The sequence below is a fragment of the Miniopterus schreibersii genome (assembly GCF_964146895.1).
Source record: "Miniopterus schreibersii genome assembly, chromosome: 5".
NCBI lineage: Eukaryota > Metazoa > Chordata > Mammalia > Chiroptera > Miniopteridae > Miniopterus > Miniopterus schreibersii.
In genome coordinates this window covers 49163524-49177789 of record NC_138106.1, presented here as the reverse complement: position 1 = coordinate 49177789, position 14266 = coordinate 49163524, and the positions used below count along the sequence as shown (strand labels likewise).

The following is a 14266-nucleotide window of genomic DNA, read 5'->3' as shown; positions in this document are numbered from 1 at the left end:
CCTTGCTCTATGGTCTAGAGTGCTAGGGTGGGGAACGTCTGGCCCGCAGGCTGAAATAATTTGGTCTGGCCCTGCCAAGGCAACCACAGGTGGGACTCAAAATTCAATAAATCTGGGAGCTTTTTCCATAGCTATTTTTTAAGTGGATAATTTTGTATGGCCTGCGAATGAATGTTATAAATATCAAAATGGCTCTTTGCAGAAAAAAGGTTCCCCACCCCTACTAACAGGCTGCCCGGGTTTCCAGCAGCCTCCTGTCTCACATGGGAGTTCGATGGAAGCCTTGCTGATTTTCACTGCCAGATATTATGTGGGCTCTTCTCCCTGGCACTGCTGTTCCAGGCTTTGGTAGCCTGGTGTGGGGCTGAAACCTCTCACTCCTCAGGGGAGACGCCTGCAACTGAAATATCTCTCTAGATCCTCAATTGCCACATGTAGGAGTGGGGCGCTTGGTTTTGCATCTCTGCCCCTTCTACCAGCCTCTATGTGTTGTCATCTATATATCTTTATTTATAGGATTTCTGTTCAGCTAGTCTTCAGATGGTTATCCAGGTTGATTGTTTTGTAATTTATTATTTTTATGTGGTAATGGGAGGAAATGAGTGCGGCTTTCAACTTCTCCGTCATTTTTATTAGAACCTCTGGACTCCTTTTCGAGTTCCTTCCTTCTTTCCTTCTTTCTTTCCTTCCCACTGCCCCAACTTAATACTTTACATAAAAGCAAGCATTAGAGCTTAAAATTTTTTTCTTTTCTTGGTTTCTTGGATTTATAGCTTTGCTTACAATTCACAGCAACTAGTTTACACTTTTACATCTAAATTCCTATAATACATTTTTAGTTATTATTTCTTTCTTAAGTATCTTTTCCATACTCTTTGCCAATATACTAAAATATTTCCCCCCAAACATTTTTACAATATTGTTCACCTTGTCAGGAGTCTAACATTTCAACCACTTGCTATTATCAAATGCTGAGTTGTAGATCTGTTCTTTAAGGTAATCCATTTAATAATTTCTAATCTGAAAGAAGGGGCATCTGACCCATGCAGTTTAACCTACTTGCCATTTTTTAAACACAGCTTGGTTCTTCCCACCTGATTTTGCATATACTACTATTCCTATCTGGGAAACTATCTGTAACACACACATTTATATATACCATACTCTGAAGATTGGACTAAGTAATTAAATTCCTAACAGTGCGGGGAGGAAATTATTTTTAATAGCCTCTTCTCCAGCACACATTGTATCAGAAGTAACATGATCACAGAAACTTGGAATAGATGGAGCATAGACTAGTATTTGATTCCTTCTACTACAGTGACTGATACATCTGGTACATAAGAACTGAATAATATACTGTGGCTGTAAGAATTATTAATTTGATTCTATACTTATATGCCTCTTTAAAATTATAGTAGGCTTGAGGATATGAAATTTATTGCATCCATAAGCCTACATTCCCACTATGTTCTCTAGTTTACATAGGAAATTATCCTAAGCATGGTATAATCACACATATCTTTCAATTAGTCCTGCAAAAAACAAAAACAAAACATTCACTTATATATTACCTCACTTGGAAAAGCATGTTAAATTTACTAATAAGATATTTTAATACTTATGTTATGTAAATACTTAGATAAAAGTGATATCCCTGTGGAATTTTAAAATTATGAAAGAAAATTCATTTACTCAAGTAAAGTTCTACCAATATTTATATTACATTTTATAGATAAGGATTTTAAAAAGAGCATTTTTGTTCATATGATTCTTGTTTTATGATGCTTAAAAGACAATTAAATGAAGTGTATAATTAATATGTAGAATATTTTAGGGTCTGTTTTATAAAAGTTATTTTCTTTTTTATCATTGTAAAATGAACCTAATATATTGTGTTTATCTATTAGTTTTCCAATCTTTGAAAATCCATATCCTATGGATATTCACGAATCACCAGTTACATGCACGGCCTACTTCGCTGATTGCCCACCAGATTTGATTCTAGTACTCTATGCTATAGGAGTCAAGCATAAAAAACAAGGATACAGTAATAAGGTAAAAATAACAATTAAAAATAAATTGTGTTATATTCATATTCATATCGTGTGATCACACATTTTTTGTTTTATTATTTTTGGACTTTCTATAAAAGAAGACTTGAACCAAATTCTCTTGAGGTTACAAGCTGGAATCAATAAAAGAAATAACCTCTGAAATTAGAATTTCCTAAGTGCCCCATAACTTTAAACCTATAGAAATGTAAATTTCTTATATAATATGTATATAATTATATACTAACATATACTTACCTATCATATATATTTATGTACTAAGTATATATTTAAAGTAACATTTGAATTATAAGATGTAACTTTTAATTATTTTGGATGAAGGATTATATTGTAAGAAATTCAAGTCAACTCTTTCTAGTTAAATCATTTCTTATCAGTCAGTGGTTAAAAAGACATAATTATCAAAAGCCATTTGTTAAATAACTCTGGAATTTGATTTTATTGTATTTACTGGATTCAAATACTTAACAATTGTAGTAGAACCACCTATTATGATTTCTATTATTTGTACAGGGCTTTTGGGGTGGACAACTCCAATGGGGGACACAATTTACAGAGTGTTCTGTATTAAATGGCATCACAATAGTTTGCCAGTACATAGATTATGTGGCAAATGCAGCAACACTGTTTTTGTATAACTGAAAATACTTCTTTGACTTTTAATATGAATGGTAATCTTTGTTAAAATCAATATTTTTATAGGTGATGGAATTATACATTTGGAATTCTTAATGAAAGAATTAAAAGACAGCTACATACTTCACCCTCCATTACTTTACAGCTATTGACTTCTAAGAAAATCTTTTACCATTATTTTTTAAAATTTTCACTTTAAAATTTTAAGTTATTAATATTTTAAAAGTAAACTTATAAGTTCTCCCTGGATAATATATTTAGGAGTGGCCAATCAGTGGAGGAGCTTGGAACCTTGGAGCACAAACATATCCAGAAATAATTATTACTGGGTAAGTGGGATGTGATTTTTAAATTTACCAATTTATTACCAAAAATATTTCATCGAGTTTTTACAATTTCTCATAATTATGCTCTAGGGTCTAGGCAGACTGACAATTTAAGTAAAAGTAAAAATATAAGACACAAATTCTATCCAAAGGTTATAAACTTGGTGGAAAATAGAATGAAACCACTGAAAATAGACATATAACAAAAATAATTAAGTGTAGATTATAAGAGTTGGAGAAAGTCAAAGAAAGAAAAGTTGTAAGAGACTAGTTAAGGAAGAATTCCCGTGGAAATCATAGATTATTAGCCTTAGAAAGGCCCTTACCAACATATCTTGATTCCTGCCAAATCACTGTTCTATAGCCCCATCAGGTAGCTATTTAAAGTATGCTTCAAAATTTATAACACCAGAAATGTCACCACTTTCTATAGCAGCCTACTAGATGCTCTAATATTAGGAATGAAAATAAAGACATAGCAACAGATAAAGATGAGATTTAAAAGATAATGAGGTGTTCTGCTTGTGGGATAGTAGAGTAGATATACTTTTCCCTAGTCTTCTTACTGAATACAACTAAAATCCCTGAGTACTATATATTAAACAAGCATGACTGGGAAAGATGGGGAGAAGTCAGACAGGCAAGACCCCCAAGTCCTAAGGAGTAACATAGTGGTAAGTTTCCTGGGTTTTCTTTTTGCCTTATATATTCTAGAATTGGAGCTGGCAACCTGGATCTGCCAGTGGTCACAAACAAATAAACAAACAATCAAAGATACCAATAAAAGCTAGTTCCCTCTAGCCAAAGGATGAGAAAAGGGGTAGCCTTTTGAAACAGAAAATTACAGAAAATCATCTCTCTACTCTAGCTAACTGCCACAGAAAAAAACTATGACCCCACCTCAACTCACTCAAGCAAAGGCAAATAGGAGATCCTAGATTTTCACCCTCATTAAGCTGTAAAAAGGTGCCTCAGCTTCCTCCTAAGAGGAGTATCATTTTCTGACATTGAACAAAGGCTGAGTAGGAAGCTGGGACTTTTAACTCTGCTGGGTGGTGATGGAACCCATCACCTGTAGTGTCAGAGGAGATCATGTGGGGAGCCAAAATTTCACCACTGCCAAGCAGTAATGAGCCACATACCCTCTACCTTTTGTGTCAATGGAAATCCAGTGAATAAGGAGAGAAGAAAGAGAACAGGGCTGAAAAAAGTATATAAGGAAATAATGACTAAAAACTTTCCAAATTTGGCAGAGGACATGAAACTGTAGATTTCAGGAACTGAATGAACCACAAGAAATCCACAAGTCACATCATAATCAAACCTCTGAATGCTAAACATCAAGAAAAAAATATGAAAACAGCAAGAGAGAAATAACTGTGGGACAAAACCAATGTGAATGATGGTAAATTTCTCATCAGAAACTGTGGAGGCCATAAGGAAAACTGAAATTCAAGTTTAAATGCCCTAAATACACCAATTCAAATTCACAGATTGGGAGAGTGGGTTAAAAATTATGACCCAACTACATGCTATTTACAATATATTCACTTCAAATGTAACAGTATGTATGGTCAAATTGAGAGAAAAGGAATTGAAAAAACACTCTATAAAAGAATTGGAGAGTGACATCAGCAAGATATCAGAATAGATAATACCAGACCTTGTTCCACCATAGAGACACTGACGTAACAACAATATATGGCCCAAATGTTTTTATGAAAACTCAAGAAACCAGTAAAAAGTTGTAGTACCCAGGCAAGCTCAAAGCCAAGTTCAGCCACATTGAAATGGGTTAAAATAGCCATTTAATTTCATTTCAACTATGTCAGCTCCTCCACAAAATTGGCACAGTTTGTGTTCAGGAGGAAAGCCCAACTTGCACCTCCTCTCATCAGAGGGAAAGAGAGAAGTAGAATGTACTTCAATATTCCCGCTTTTCAGGGTATTTCCCAAAAAATTAGTTTCTTTCTCACCTGAATCTGAGTATTGATGGAACTTAGATGCCTGGGGGCTGCAGAGAGCAAAAAAGAACTCAGAGGTTATTGAAGTACCCCCAAAACTTGGAATATTGAAGACAGACAATAGGAGTGAGAGACTATAAGCTCCTGAAGAGAACCAGCAAACTTCTCTAATTAGGAAATTATACAAATACAAACCCAGAGAAGACACATCCCTATTAAAGGTTTTAGAGGCCCAAAGATTTCTACCTCAGCTGATTGATGAAGGTCTTCCCCTGTACAAAGCCAGTTCATAAGAGGTGGCTGTATTTTCAAATAACAAATTCCCAACAAGAAATAACAAGACATACAAAGAAACAGGAAAATATGGCCCAATCAAGGGATGAAATAAAACTACAAAAACTGACCCTGAAAAGTAAGAGATCTGTGTTCAAAATAAGTGTCTTTAAAAAGCTCAGTGCAGCCTGGCCGGGCGTGGCTTAGTAGTTGAGCATTGATCTAGGATCCAGGTGATTGGGGTTCGATTACTGGTCAGGGCACATGCCCGGGCTGTGGGCTCAATCCCCAGTCGGGCATGCAGGAGGCAGCCAATCAGTGACTCTCATCATTGATGTTTCTCTCTCTCTCTCTTCCTCCCCTTTCCTCTCTCTGAAATCAATAAAGATATTAAAAAAAAAAAAAAAAACTCAGTGCAGTACAAGAGAACACAGATAAACAATGAAATGAATTTTTTAAAAAGGCATGAGCAAAATGAAAATATAAACAAAGAGATAGGAATTATAAAAAAATGAAAAAAATTCTGGAGCAGACTACAATAATTCAATTGAAAAATTTACTAGAAGGGGTCAACTTCAGACTTAATCAGAAGAAAAAATCAGTGAACTAGAAGATAGGTAATATGAAATCATAGTGTCAGAGGAAAAAAATTTTAAAAAGAATGAATAAAAATATTATATCTGGTAAGGGGTTAATATCGAAAGTATGTGAAGAACTCAGATAGCTCAACATAAAAAGAATCCAATTGAAAAATGAGCAGAGGACCCAAATAGATATTTGCCCAAAGATGACTTATAGATGGCCAACAGACACATGAAAAGATGCTCAGCCATCACTAATCATCAGACAAATGCAAATAAAAACTACAATGAGGTATCACTTCATATCTGTGAGAATGGCTATTATAAAAAAAGACATTAAACAAGTATTGGCAAAGATGTTGAGAAAAGGGGACCCTTGTGCATTTACTTGTTGGTAGGATTTTAAATTAGTGAGCTACTATGGAAAACAGAACAGAGATTCTTAAAAAAATTAAAGCTAGAACTACCATATGATCCGCAGTTCAACTTCTGGGTATTTATCCAAAGAGAATGAAAACAATTATTTGAAAAGATATATAGACCCCTATGTTTATTGCAGCATTATTTATAATAGCCAAGATATGGAAGCAACCTAGGTGTCTATTAATAGATGAATGGATAAAGAAAATGTAGCACATATATACAGTGGAATATTAGCCATAAAAAAGAATGAAATGTTGCCATTTCCAACAACATGGATGGACCTAAAGAGTAATGTGTTAAGTGAAATAAGGCAGAGAAAGACACATATGACTTCACTTATATGTGAAATCTGTAGGTTATTCCTAGATGCTGTTTAGCAGGTTGAAGAAGTTTCCTGTTCCTAATTTGTTCTATGAATAGATCGTAATTTTCATCAAGTGCTTTTTCTGCATTTATTAAAATAATCATGTGGTTTTTCTTTTTCAATCTTTCAGTATGATAAATTACAATGTTTAACTGGCCTTACATTCCTGGGATAAATCCCACCTAGTTATGATGTATGATCCTTTCTATTTATTCCTTCATTTGATTTGCTAATATTTTGTTGATAAGTTTTTATGCCCATGCTCGAGGAATATTGGTTTGTAATTTTTTTTTCTTGTAATGGTTTTTCCTGGTTTTGGTGTCAGGATAAAGCTGACCTCATAAAATGCATTGGGGAGTATTTTATCCTATTATTTTCTTTGTGAGTTCTTTTTGCTTTTATGTTATTATTAAATAATGATAAAAATATAAATAGGTTTAAGGATTTGATTTTTATAATTAAAAGCTTAACTTTAATTTCACCATGATATTCATTTCAAAATTATTTTAATATAGTCAAAATTGCCTCAAGTATATTTTTTATTGAGTATAAGCAATTTTATATTAAAAAATATTGTTTTTCCCGCACAGGTCAGTTTTCATTGCTCTTACACATAAAATCTTCTTAGAGTAAAATTTAAGTAATTATTGTTCTCTTTTAAATTTAAATTTTAATGTATTGTTTTAAATATAAACCATTGTTTTGAGCTCAGAAATGATTTAGTGTACACTAGTTTTTGTTGGAACAGTATTTTTGAATTGAACTTTAACAGTATCTCAAGTTTTATACTTTTAGAATGATTATTTTTTATTTAATATACTTTAATTAATGCTAATTTACTTTTCATTTAGTCATGCAGATGGATCAATAAAATTTTGGGATGCTTCTGCAAGTAAGTTTTAAGTTTCTCCTATAACAGAAAACACTTGGTTAATATGTACTCAAGGCCTTTCACCACTGTTTAGTTTGGAAAATTAATATTTCACATACGTTTTTAGCATACATACATAGTTGTGTTACAAAACCCATTTCCTATATTATTAGATCATTTTAAAGTGTCTTGCTATACTTTACTTCTATAATATAAATAGATAGGACTGAAGTCACTCTTTATCACCAATCGTTATATTACAAGAGGCAAAGTACACTGGAAAAAGTACCATACTTTGTCAGATGAATTCTGTTCAAGGAATATCCTTCCCCTCCTAACTCTGTGATCTTGGAAAAGTGTTTTTATCCCACTAGTCTTCACTTTTCTTTACCTCTTGTCTACCAAGTCCTATGAGAATCAAAATAAATTATTTGATAAATGTAAAATCTAAAAATTTTTTTTTGAGAATTACTTAATTTAAAAGAAATAAAGTACTTTGCTCAACATTGAAGGGCATTCAAAGAAAGATATTTAAGACTTGATTATATCATACATACCTTTCAGAAAATTTAGTCACTTCAACAGATAAAGCAATGCACATATGTAACTACAGGGCAAACAACATAAGAACCCTAAATGTAGTACAACCTCAATTCTATCTGTTATAAAAAATGGGAGATTTATTTGAACCACGTAGATCCAGGAAAGGTATTTTGATGGGGTAACATTGAATGTGAGTTTTGGAAGATTGTTAAGATTTTGACAGTTGGGAATAGGAGAAGTTTCTGGGGATGAGTAACCAGCAAGATGTAGGTAACTCTTTAGAAATAAGGAATACAGGAGAGTTGTAGAGGTTTGGATTTTATAGTAACACCAGGAAATCCAGGTAAAAATGTCTAAGGAGGTAAGAAGAATGGTCAAAAATGGAAACTAATGAAGCAGCAACATAAAAGTGATATTCAAAGCTATAGAAGTGAACTGCTTCTGAGGAAGACTATGATAAACAGAAAAGCAGAAGGAAGAAGCTTGACTATTGATGGTACTTTTAGCCTGCAAGTTGAATCCTCAAGCAGTGAAGCAAACCATCAGCATGAGAAAATAATTAAAAGATTTAAAGCCACAAATTCTGAGGCCCCTTTGTGACCTCACACAATAAGCCATTGCATGGGGGAAATTCCAACAGACAGCAGATTTTCTTTTCGTGAACCTTTTCATTCAAATCTGAGTATGTTCCAGGAACAAAATTAACCACATAGTAATGTCATTGCTCCTTTCCCACCACCTCAAAGTCACTCCTTCTAAATGTGAGAAGACACTTTAACAATCTAATGATAAAGTACATATCCCTCAAGCATACATATTTTAAGAATTTTTAAGTAAAATTATTTTACCACTTTAGAACATATACAGGGTTGGCAAAAGTAGGTTTACAGTTGTGAGTTCATGGAACAGAATGAATTCTCATATTATTATTTATTAATTATTGTGTTATTTTTTACAAACAACTGTAAACCTTTTGCCCACCTGGTATTGCAAAAGTTTGCAGCATGTTGAATATATTTACAGTAATCAGTTATAAGAACAAATCTCCAATTTAATGGATATCGTTGAAGAAATATCGCTTAGTTTGCCAATTTTGTGGAATACTGTCCAGTACAGGAAGTGGTTATACTGCATTTGAATAATTGAGTCTATGTTATTGTGTGTATTAGTTTCAACTGCTGAGTAATAAAATTACCACAGTTTATCAGCTTAAAACCATACCCATTTATTATCTAACAGTATCTGTTTGTCAAGAATCTGGGTAGCCCGGTCAGGCGTGGCTCAGCGGTTGAGTGTCGACCTAGCATCCAGGCGATCAGGGTTCAATTCCCAGTCAGGGCACATGCCCTGGTTGCGGGCTTCAGCCGATCAATGACTCTCTCATCATTGATGTTTCTCTCTCTCTCTCCCTCTCTTTTCCTCTCCCTGAAGTCAATAAAGATATATTTAAAAAAAAAAAAAAAATCTGGGTATAGTTTAGCTGGGTTCTTTGCTCAGGGTCTCCTGAGACTGCAGTCAAGGTATTAGCTAGAGGTGCAATTTCATCTGGTTCAGAATCTTCCAAACTCATATGGTTGTTGGAAGAATTCCCTTTCTTGCAGCTTTAGAACTCATGGTTACTTGTTTCTTCAAGCCAGCAAAGGAGTATCTCTCTAACCTCAGGGAGTCTCTCTTTTAAAGGGCGCACATGATTATGTCAGCCCCACCAAGGACAATCTGTTGATTAATAAGTCACTCAACTAATTAGGGGCCTTAATTACGTCTACAGTATCCTTTTACTATTGCCATGTCACATAAAATAATCATGTGAGTGATAATCTCTCTCACCTAAAAGCAAGGATATAGCACCAAATATTAATGCCTTTCCTATTTTGAAAACTATTTTAGTTTTACATAATTTTAGGCTTACCAAAAAATTGCAAAAAAATAGTATGAAGTGCTGTACAGCCTTCATCCTAATTCCCAAATGTCAGTCTATATACTACATTTCTCCTATGCTTGTGTGCATGCATGTGTTCTCTCTTTCCCCACCCCTTACTCTCTCTCACCCCTGTATATATTTACACACACACGTGTATATAAATATGTATATATATATATAACTTTTTGTAACCACTTAAGAGTAAGTTGAAGATATAATGCTCCTCTAACACTGCATGCCCTTAAATACTTCCATATGTATTTCCTACAAATACAGTCATTCTTTTACATATAGTTATTAAAATCAGGAAATTAATATTTATACAATATTATTATCTAACCTCCAGATCTTATTTAGTTTTTGCCAATTGTCCCAGTAATATCATGTATCAGAAAAGAAAATCTAGGATCATCTATTCTGTTTAGTTATATCTTTTGAGTTTTCTTTAATCTGGAATGGTTCCTGACTCTTTATTTCATGAAAATGACATTTGTGAGGAGTTCAGGCTGGTTATTTTGTACAATCTCCTTCAATTTGGGTTCACTTTTGGCAGAAATCCTAGATTTTTAGAATTTTTCTCAGGGATCCTTTGTAAAATTAGGGCTTTCTTATAGGGGAATCATCATCATGGCCTAAAATGGAAAAAATATTTCTCCAAATAAACATTTCTGAAAATTCACAAACCCTGAGTTTCTTAAAATTATAACTGACCCTTTTCTAACACTGAGCCACTCAGAAAAAAATTACAGATTATTGGATTTTCAGTATTGCTGGCTGGTATATTACAATGTTTCTTATCTGAAGGAGTGTCTAAAAATTTGTTGAGAGGAGTAAACCCTCTAAGAATAGCACCAACCTCTCATCTAGTAATCAAAGAGAAAACTGTAAAAACAAATTAAGGGGTCTCCCTTTGGAGAATTAGATTCATTGTTTCCATTGTAAACTTTCAGAACTCTGATATTTTTATCAAATAAATGATAAAAATATTCACTTAATGGGACTGTTTCTGAGGATAACATGAGACAGTGAATACAAAGGACCTACATATTCCTTGGTATATAGTGTATGTTTAATAAATGTTTATTTTTTCCCCTGTAGTCTCCATTCAGCTAAACTGTACTGATAACAGAGCATGACATTAAATGCTTACTAGTTAAAATGTAATTTATTTTGTTTGAGTTTTACTTTTGTTGTTTAACAAATATATTGAAAAAAACTTCAACAACATTTAAGAATTAGGTTTAAATTAGAAGGTAATTATGCTTCAATATGTTATAGTAACTCTACAGATGCTGTACAAGCTAAAAACATCAAAAGTGTTTGAAAAACAGAAGATAGGAGATGGAAAACAAACAGGTGAAATTGTAGAGGAAGATCCATATGCCATTCAGATGATTTACTGGTGTCCAGAAAGCAGAATATTCTGTGTTTCGGGAGTCTCTGCATATGTCATAGTTTATAAATTCAGCAGACATGAAATTACAACAAAAATAGTGGTAAGTCATTTAAAATTTAGCTTTCACACTTAATTAAAAGAAAGCAATTATAGATTTTGGTTAGTACTCGGAATGGTTTAAGACACTAAAACTGCAGTATGTGGTCAATAATCCAGTTCATAGGTGGGATTTTTAATTATTCTTGTTGCATTGTAGAACATATTTTAAGTTTGACTTAAAATGACAAAACAGTTCTCTATTAAAAACTTGGTATTATTGCCCTTGCCTATTTGGCTCACTGATTAGAGCATTGGCCCGTGGACCAAAGGGTCTTGGGTTCGATTTTGGCCAAGGGCACGTAACTCAGTTGCAGGCTCGATCCCCTGCCCTGATCGGGGCACGTGTGGGAGGCAACCAGTTGATATGTCTCCTTCACATTGATGTTTCTCTCTTCTCTCTCCCTCTCTCTCTAAAAATCAATAAACTATTCTTTAAAAACAAAACAAAACAGAAAAACTTGGTATTATTAAATAGGATGGATTATGCCTATAGGTTTTACATAGATTTCTTATTGATTTTTTTAATGTGTAAATGTCAAATTAATGCAGGCCTTGTTCTATACCTTTATTAATTTTTTAAAAGTTTACTTGTCTTTTTTGCCACTTAATTAGTTATTTCTCATACATGATTCTGTCTCAAATATGATTATGTCTGAGCTACAATAAGATTATTTTTAATGATTTCCTACATAGCAAAATCTTTTATACAGTGGAAATAATTATGGGATTGACTTGCCTAATCTTAGTTTTTAAAATGATGAAATAATTAAATTATTTAAAATGATGACTCTCTCATGGGATAAATTAAATCTAAATTAAGGCACCTATAGATAATGGGCCTTCTCTACCCAGTCCATTTTACCATTTTATCAGAAAATAGAGTTTATCTACTAAAGGCATGTATATACATGTATATAATTCTTTTTACCTTAACAACTAAAGTATTACCCTTTTAAAGTATATTAGTTAAAATCCCAGGCTTTGGAGTGAGATAAGCCTAGATTTTAATTCTGGCTTTACAGTTAGTGCCTTTGTGACTCTGAGCATATCACAAGACTTCATTAGTCAGTAGTAGATCTGGGTAAGGCTTAATTGCATCACCTACATAATTTCCTATATAAATAAAATGGAAGGTAACAAAGTAGAAATAGAAATTCCAGTTTTATGGAGTTCTTGTGATGATTATATAAAGTCATTAACATAGTGTCTAATTGTTGTAAGCACCCAATAATTACAATTGTTATTGTCATTAGAGGTTTTTTATAATTTTAAGATAATTATGACAATCATTTTGGTAATATTGCTATATTCACTATTCCATAATGACATCTGCGTAAACGATTATTTTCAATCCCAAAAATGCTGATTTTGTTATAAAATCAATTTTGATAAAGCATTAAATGTAATAATAAAGTACTTAATTTTAAAACATTTTTGTTTTCAAAAAAGGTTTTTGGATCACGTTTTTATTTTAATATAAATTATCATATGTTTTTCATTAAGCAACTCTGACCAAGTTAATGAAATTAAACAGGGAAGAGTTAAGCTAATGAGAAAAACAAATAGAAATATGGATTTTGGAAAATTTTTACTGAGCTAAAGTCAAAATTGAAGGGAGCTTTTTTGAAACTAAAAAGCCTTTTACAAATAGCAATTTATTAACACATACGTATACACATCCAGCTTAATCTCTTCCACTGGGGTAAACATGAAGAATTTTTACCTTTATTTTATTATATATGGAATTGTAATTTATACTTTATCTTAAGGAATATTTATTATGTAAAAAATTTATCTCCACTGGTATGTATGTTTCTTATAATTTTGAACAAAAAAAGTATTTTACATTTTTCATGAATGCTTTTTATTTCTTATAATTCACTGTTTAATTCATTTTGGAATATCTCAGCTTTACTATAAATTGAAATTCAACTTACTAATCAGAAAAATAATGAATACTTACCAAAAATTATCAGCTATTTTAATGTGATTATTTATTATCATGACTTAATTTTTTTAAAGTCCTTAGAGGTACGACTTCAGTATGATGTTGAAGATATTATTACCCCAGAACCAGAAACAAGTCCTCCATTTCCAGATCTCTCATCTCAGCTTCCTTCTTCAAGCAGTCTTTCTGGGAGCACTAACACTGTGGCTAGTGAAGGAATAACAAAGGACAGTATCCCATGTCTCAAGTAAGAGTTGCTACCAGATTTTAAAACAATTTTACATATGAATCATATAATTCTTTATGACTGTGCCAAATAAAATCATTCTTCTCTCCTAGTAAATTGTTGTCAAGTGTCTGCAGTCCACCATAGGGTACCCTGGTCTTTTCTTTGAATATCCCTGCAGGGGACACAATATTTTCATCCTTCACTTACTAGTTCATATATTTGCTTCCCAGAAGGACCCTAAAGTAAACATGGTTTTGATAGAATGGGAAAACTTTTGTCAAGGCACAAATATGGCCACTTGTTTGGTATACCCAAAATGAAAAAATATGTTAAGGGGATTTCTTCTTGGAATTGAAAGAAACCAAGTTTACTACCTACTATAAGAATATGTTTTCAAAAAAGAATTTCTTTCTTGTGGTGGCTAGGATACTGTATAATATGTCTTTCTCTTTTATAACTGGTGCTATTTGATAGTAGACTATGTTATCTCAGTATATCTGAACAAAGTTTAGTGTCATAATCAAAGAAAACTTAGTCAAGATCATAATAATTATCTTAATTGCTTTTATGCTTTTTAGTAGTCAGATATAAAAGAATACAGTTTCCTTAAATTACTA

The 14266-nt window shown here is 32.7% G+C and overlaps 1 protein-coding gene across 7 annotated transcripts in view; it reads left to right on the top strand.

Moving 5' to 3' along the window:
* The window catches only part of STXBP5L (syntaxin binding protein 5L), a 171748-nt gene that overhangs the window by 75238 nt on the left and 82244 nt on the right, over positions 1 to 14266 (top strand). For all 7 annotated transcript variants that reach the window (XM_081138285.1, XM_081138283.1, XM_081138282.1 and 4 more), the window contains exons 13-17: positions 1911 to 2058; positions 2973 to 3040; positions 7494 to 7534; positions 11256 to 11473; positions 13495 to 13667. In XM_081138285.1, the coding sequence (XP_080994411.1) occupies positions 1911 to 2058; positions 2973 to 3040; positions 7494 to 7534; positions 11256 to 11473; positions 13495 to 13667 (648 nt within the window). The remainder of the gene's footprint in view (positions 1 to 1910; positions 2059 to 2972; positions 3041 to 7493; positions 7535 to 11255; positions 11474 to 13494; positions 13668 to 14266) is intronic.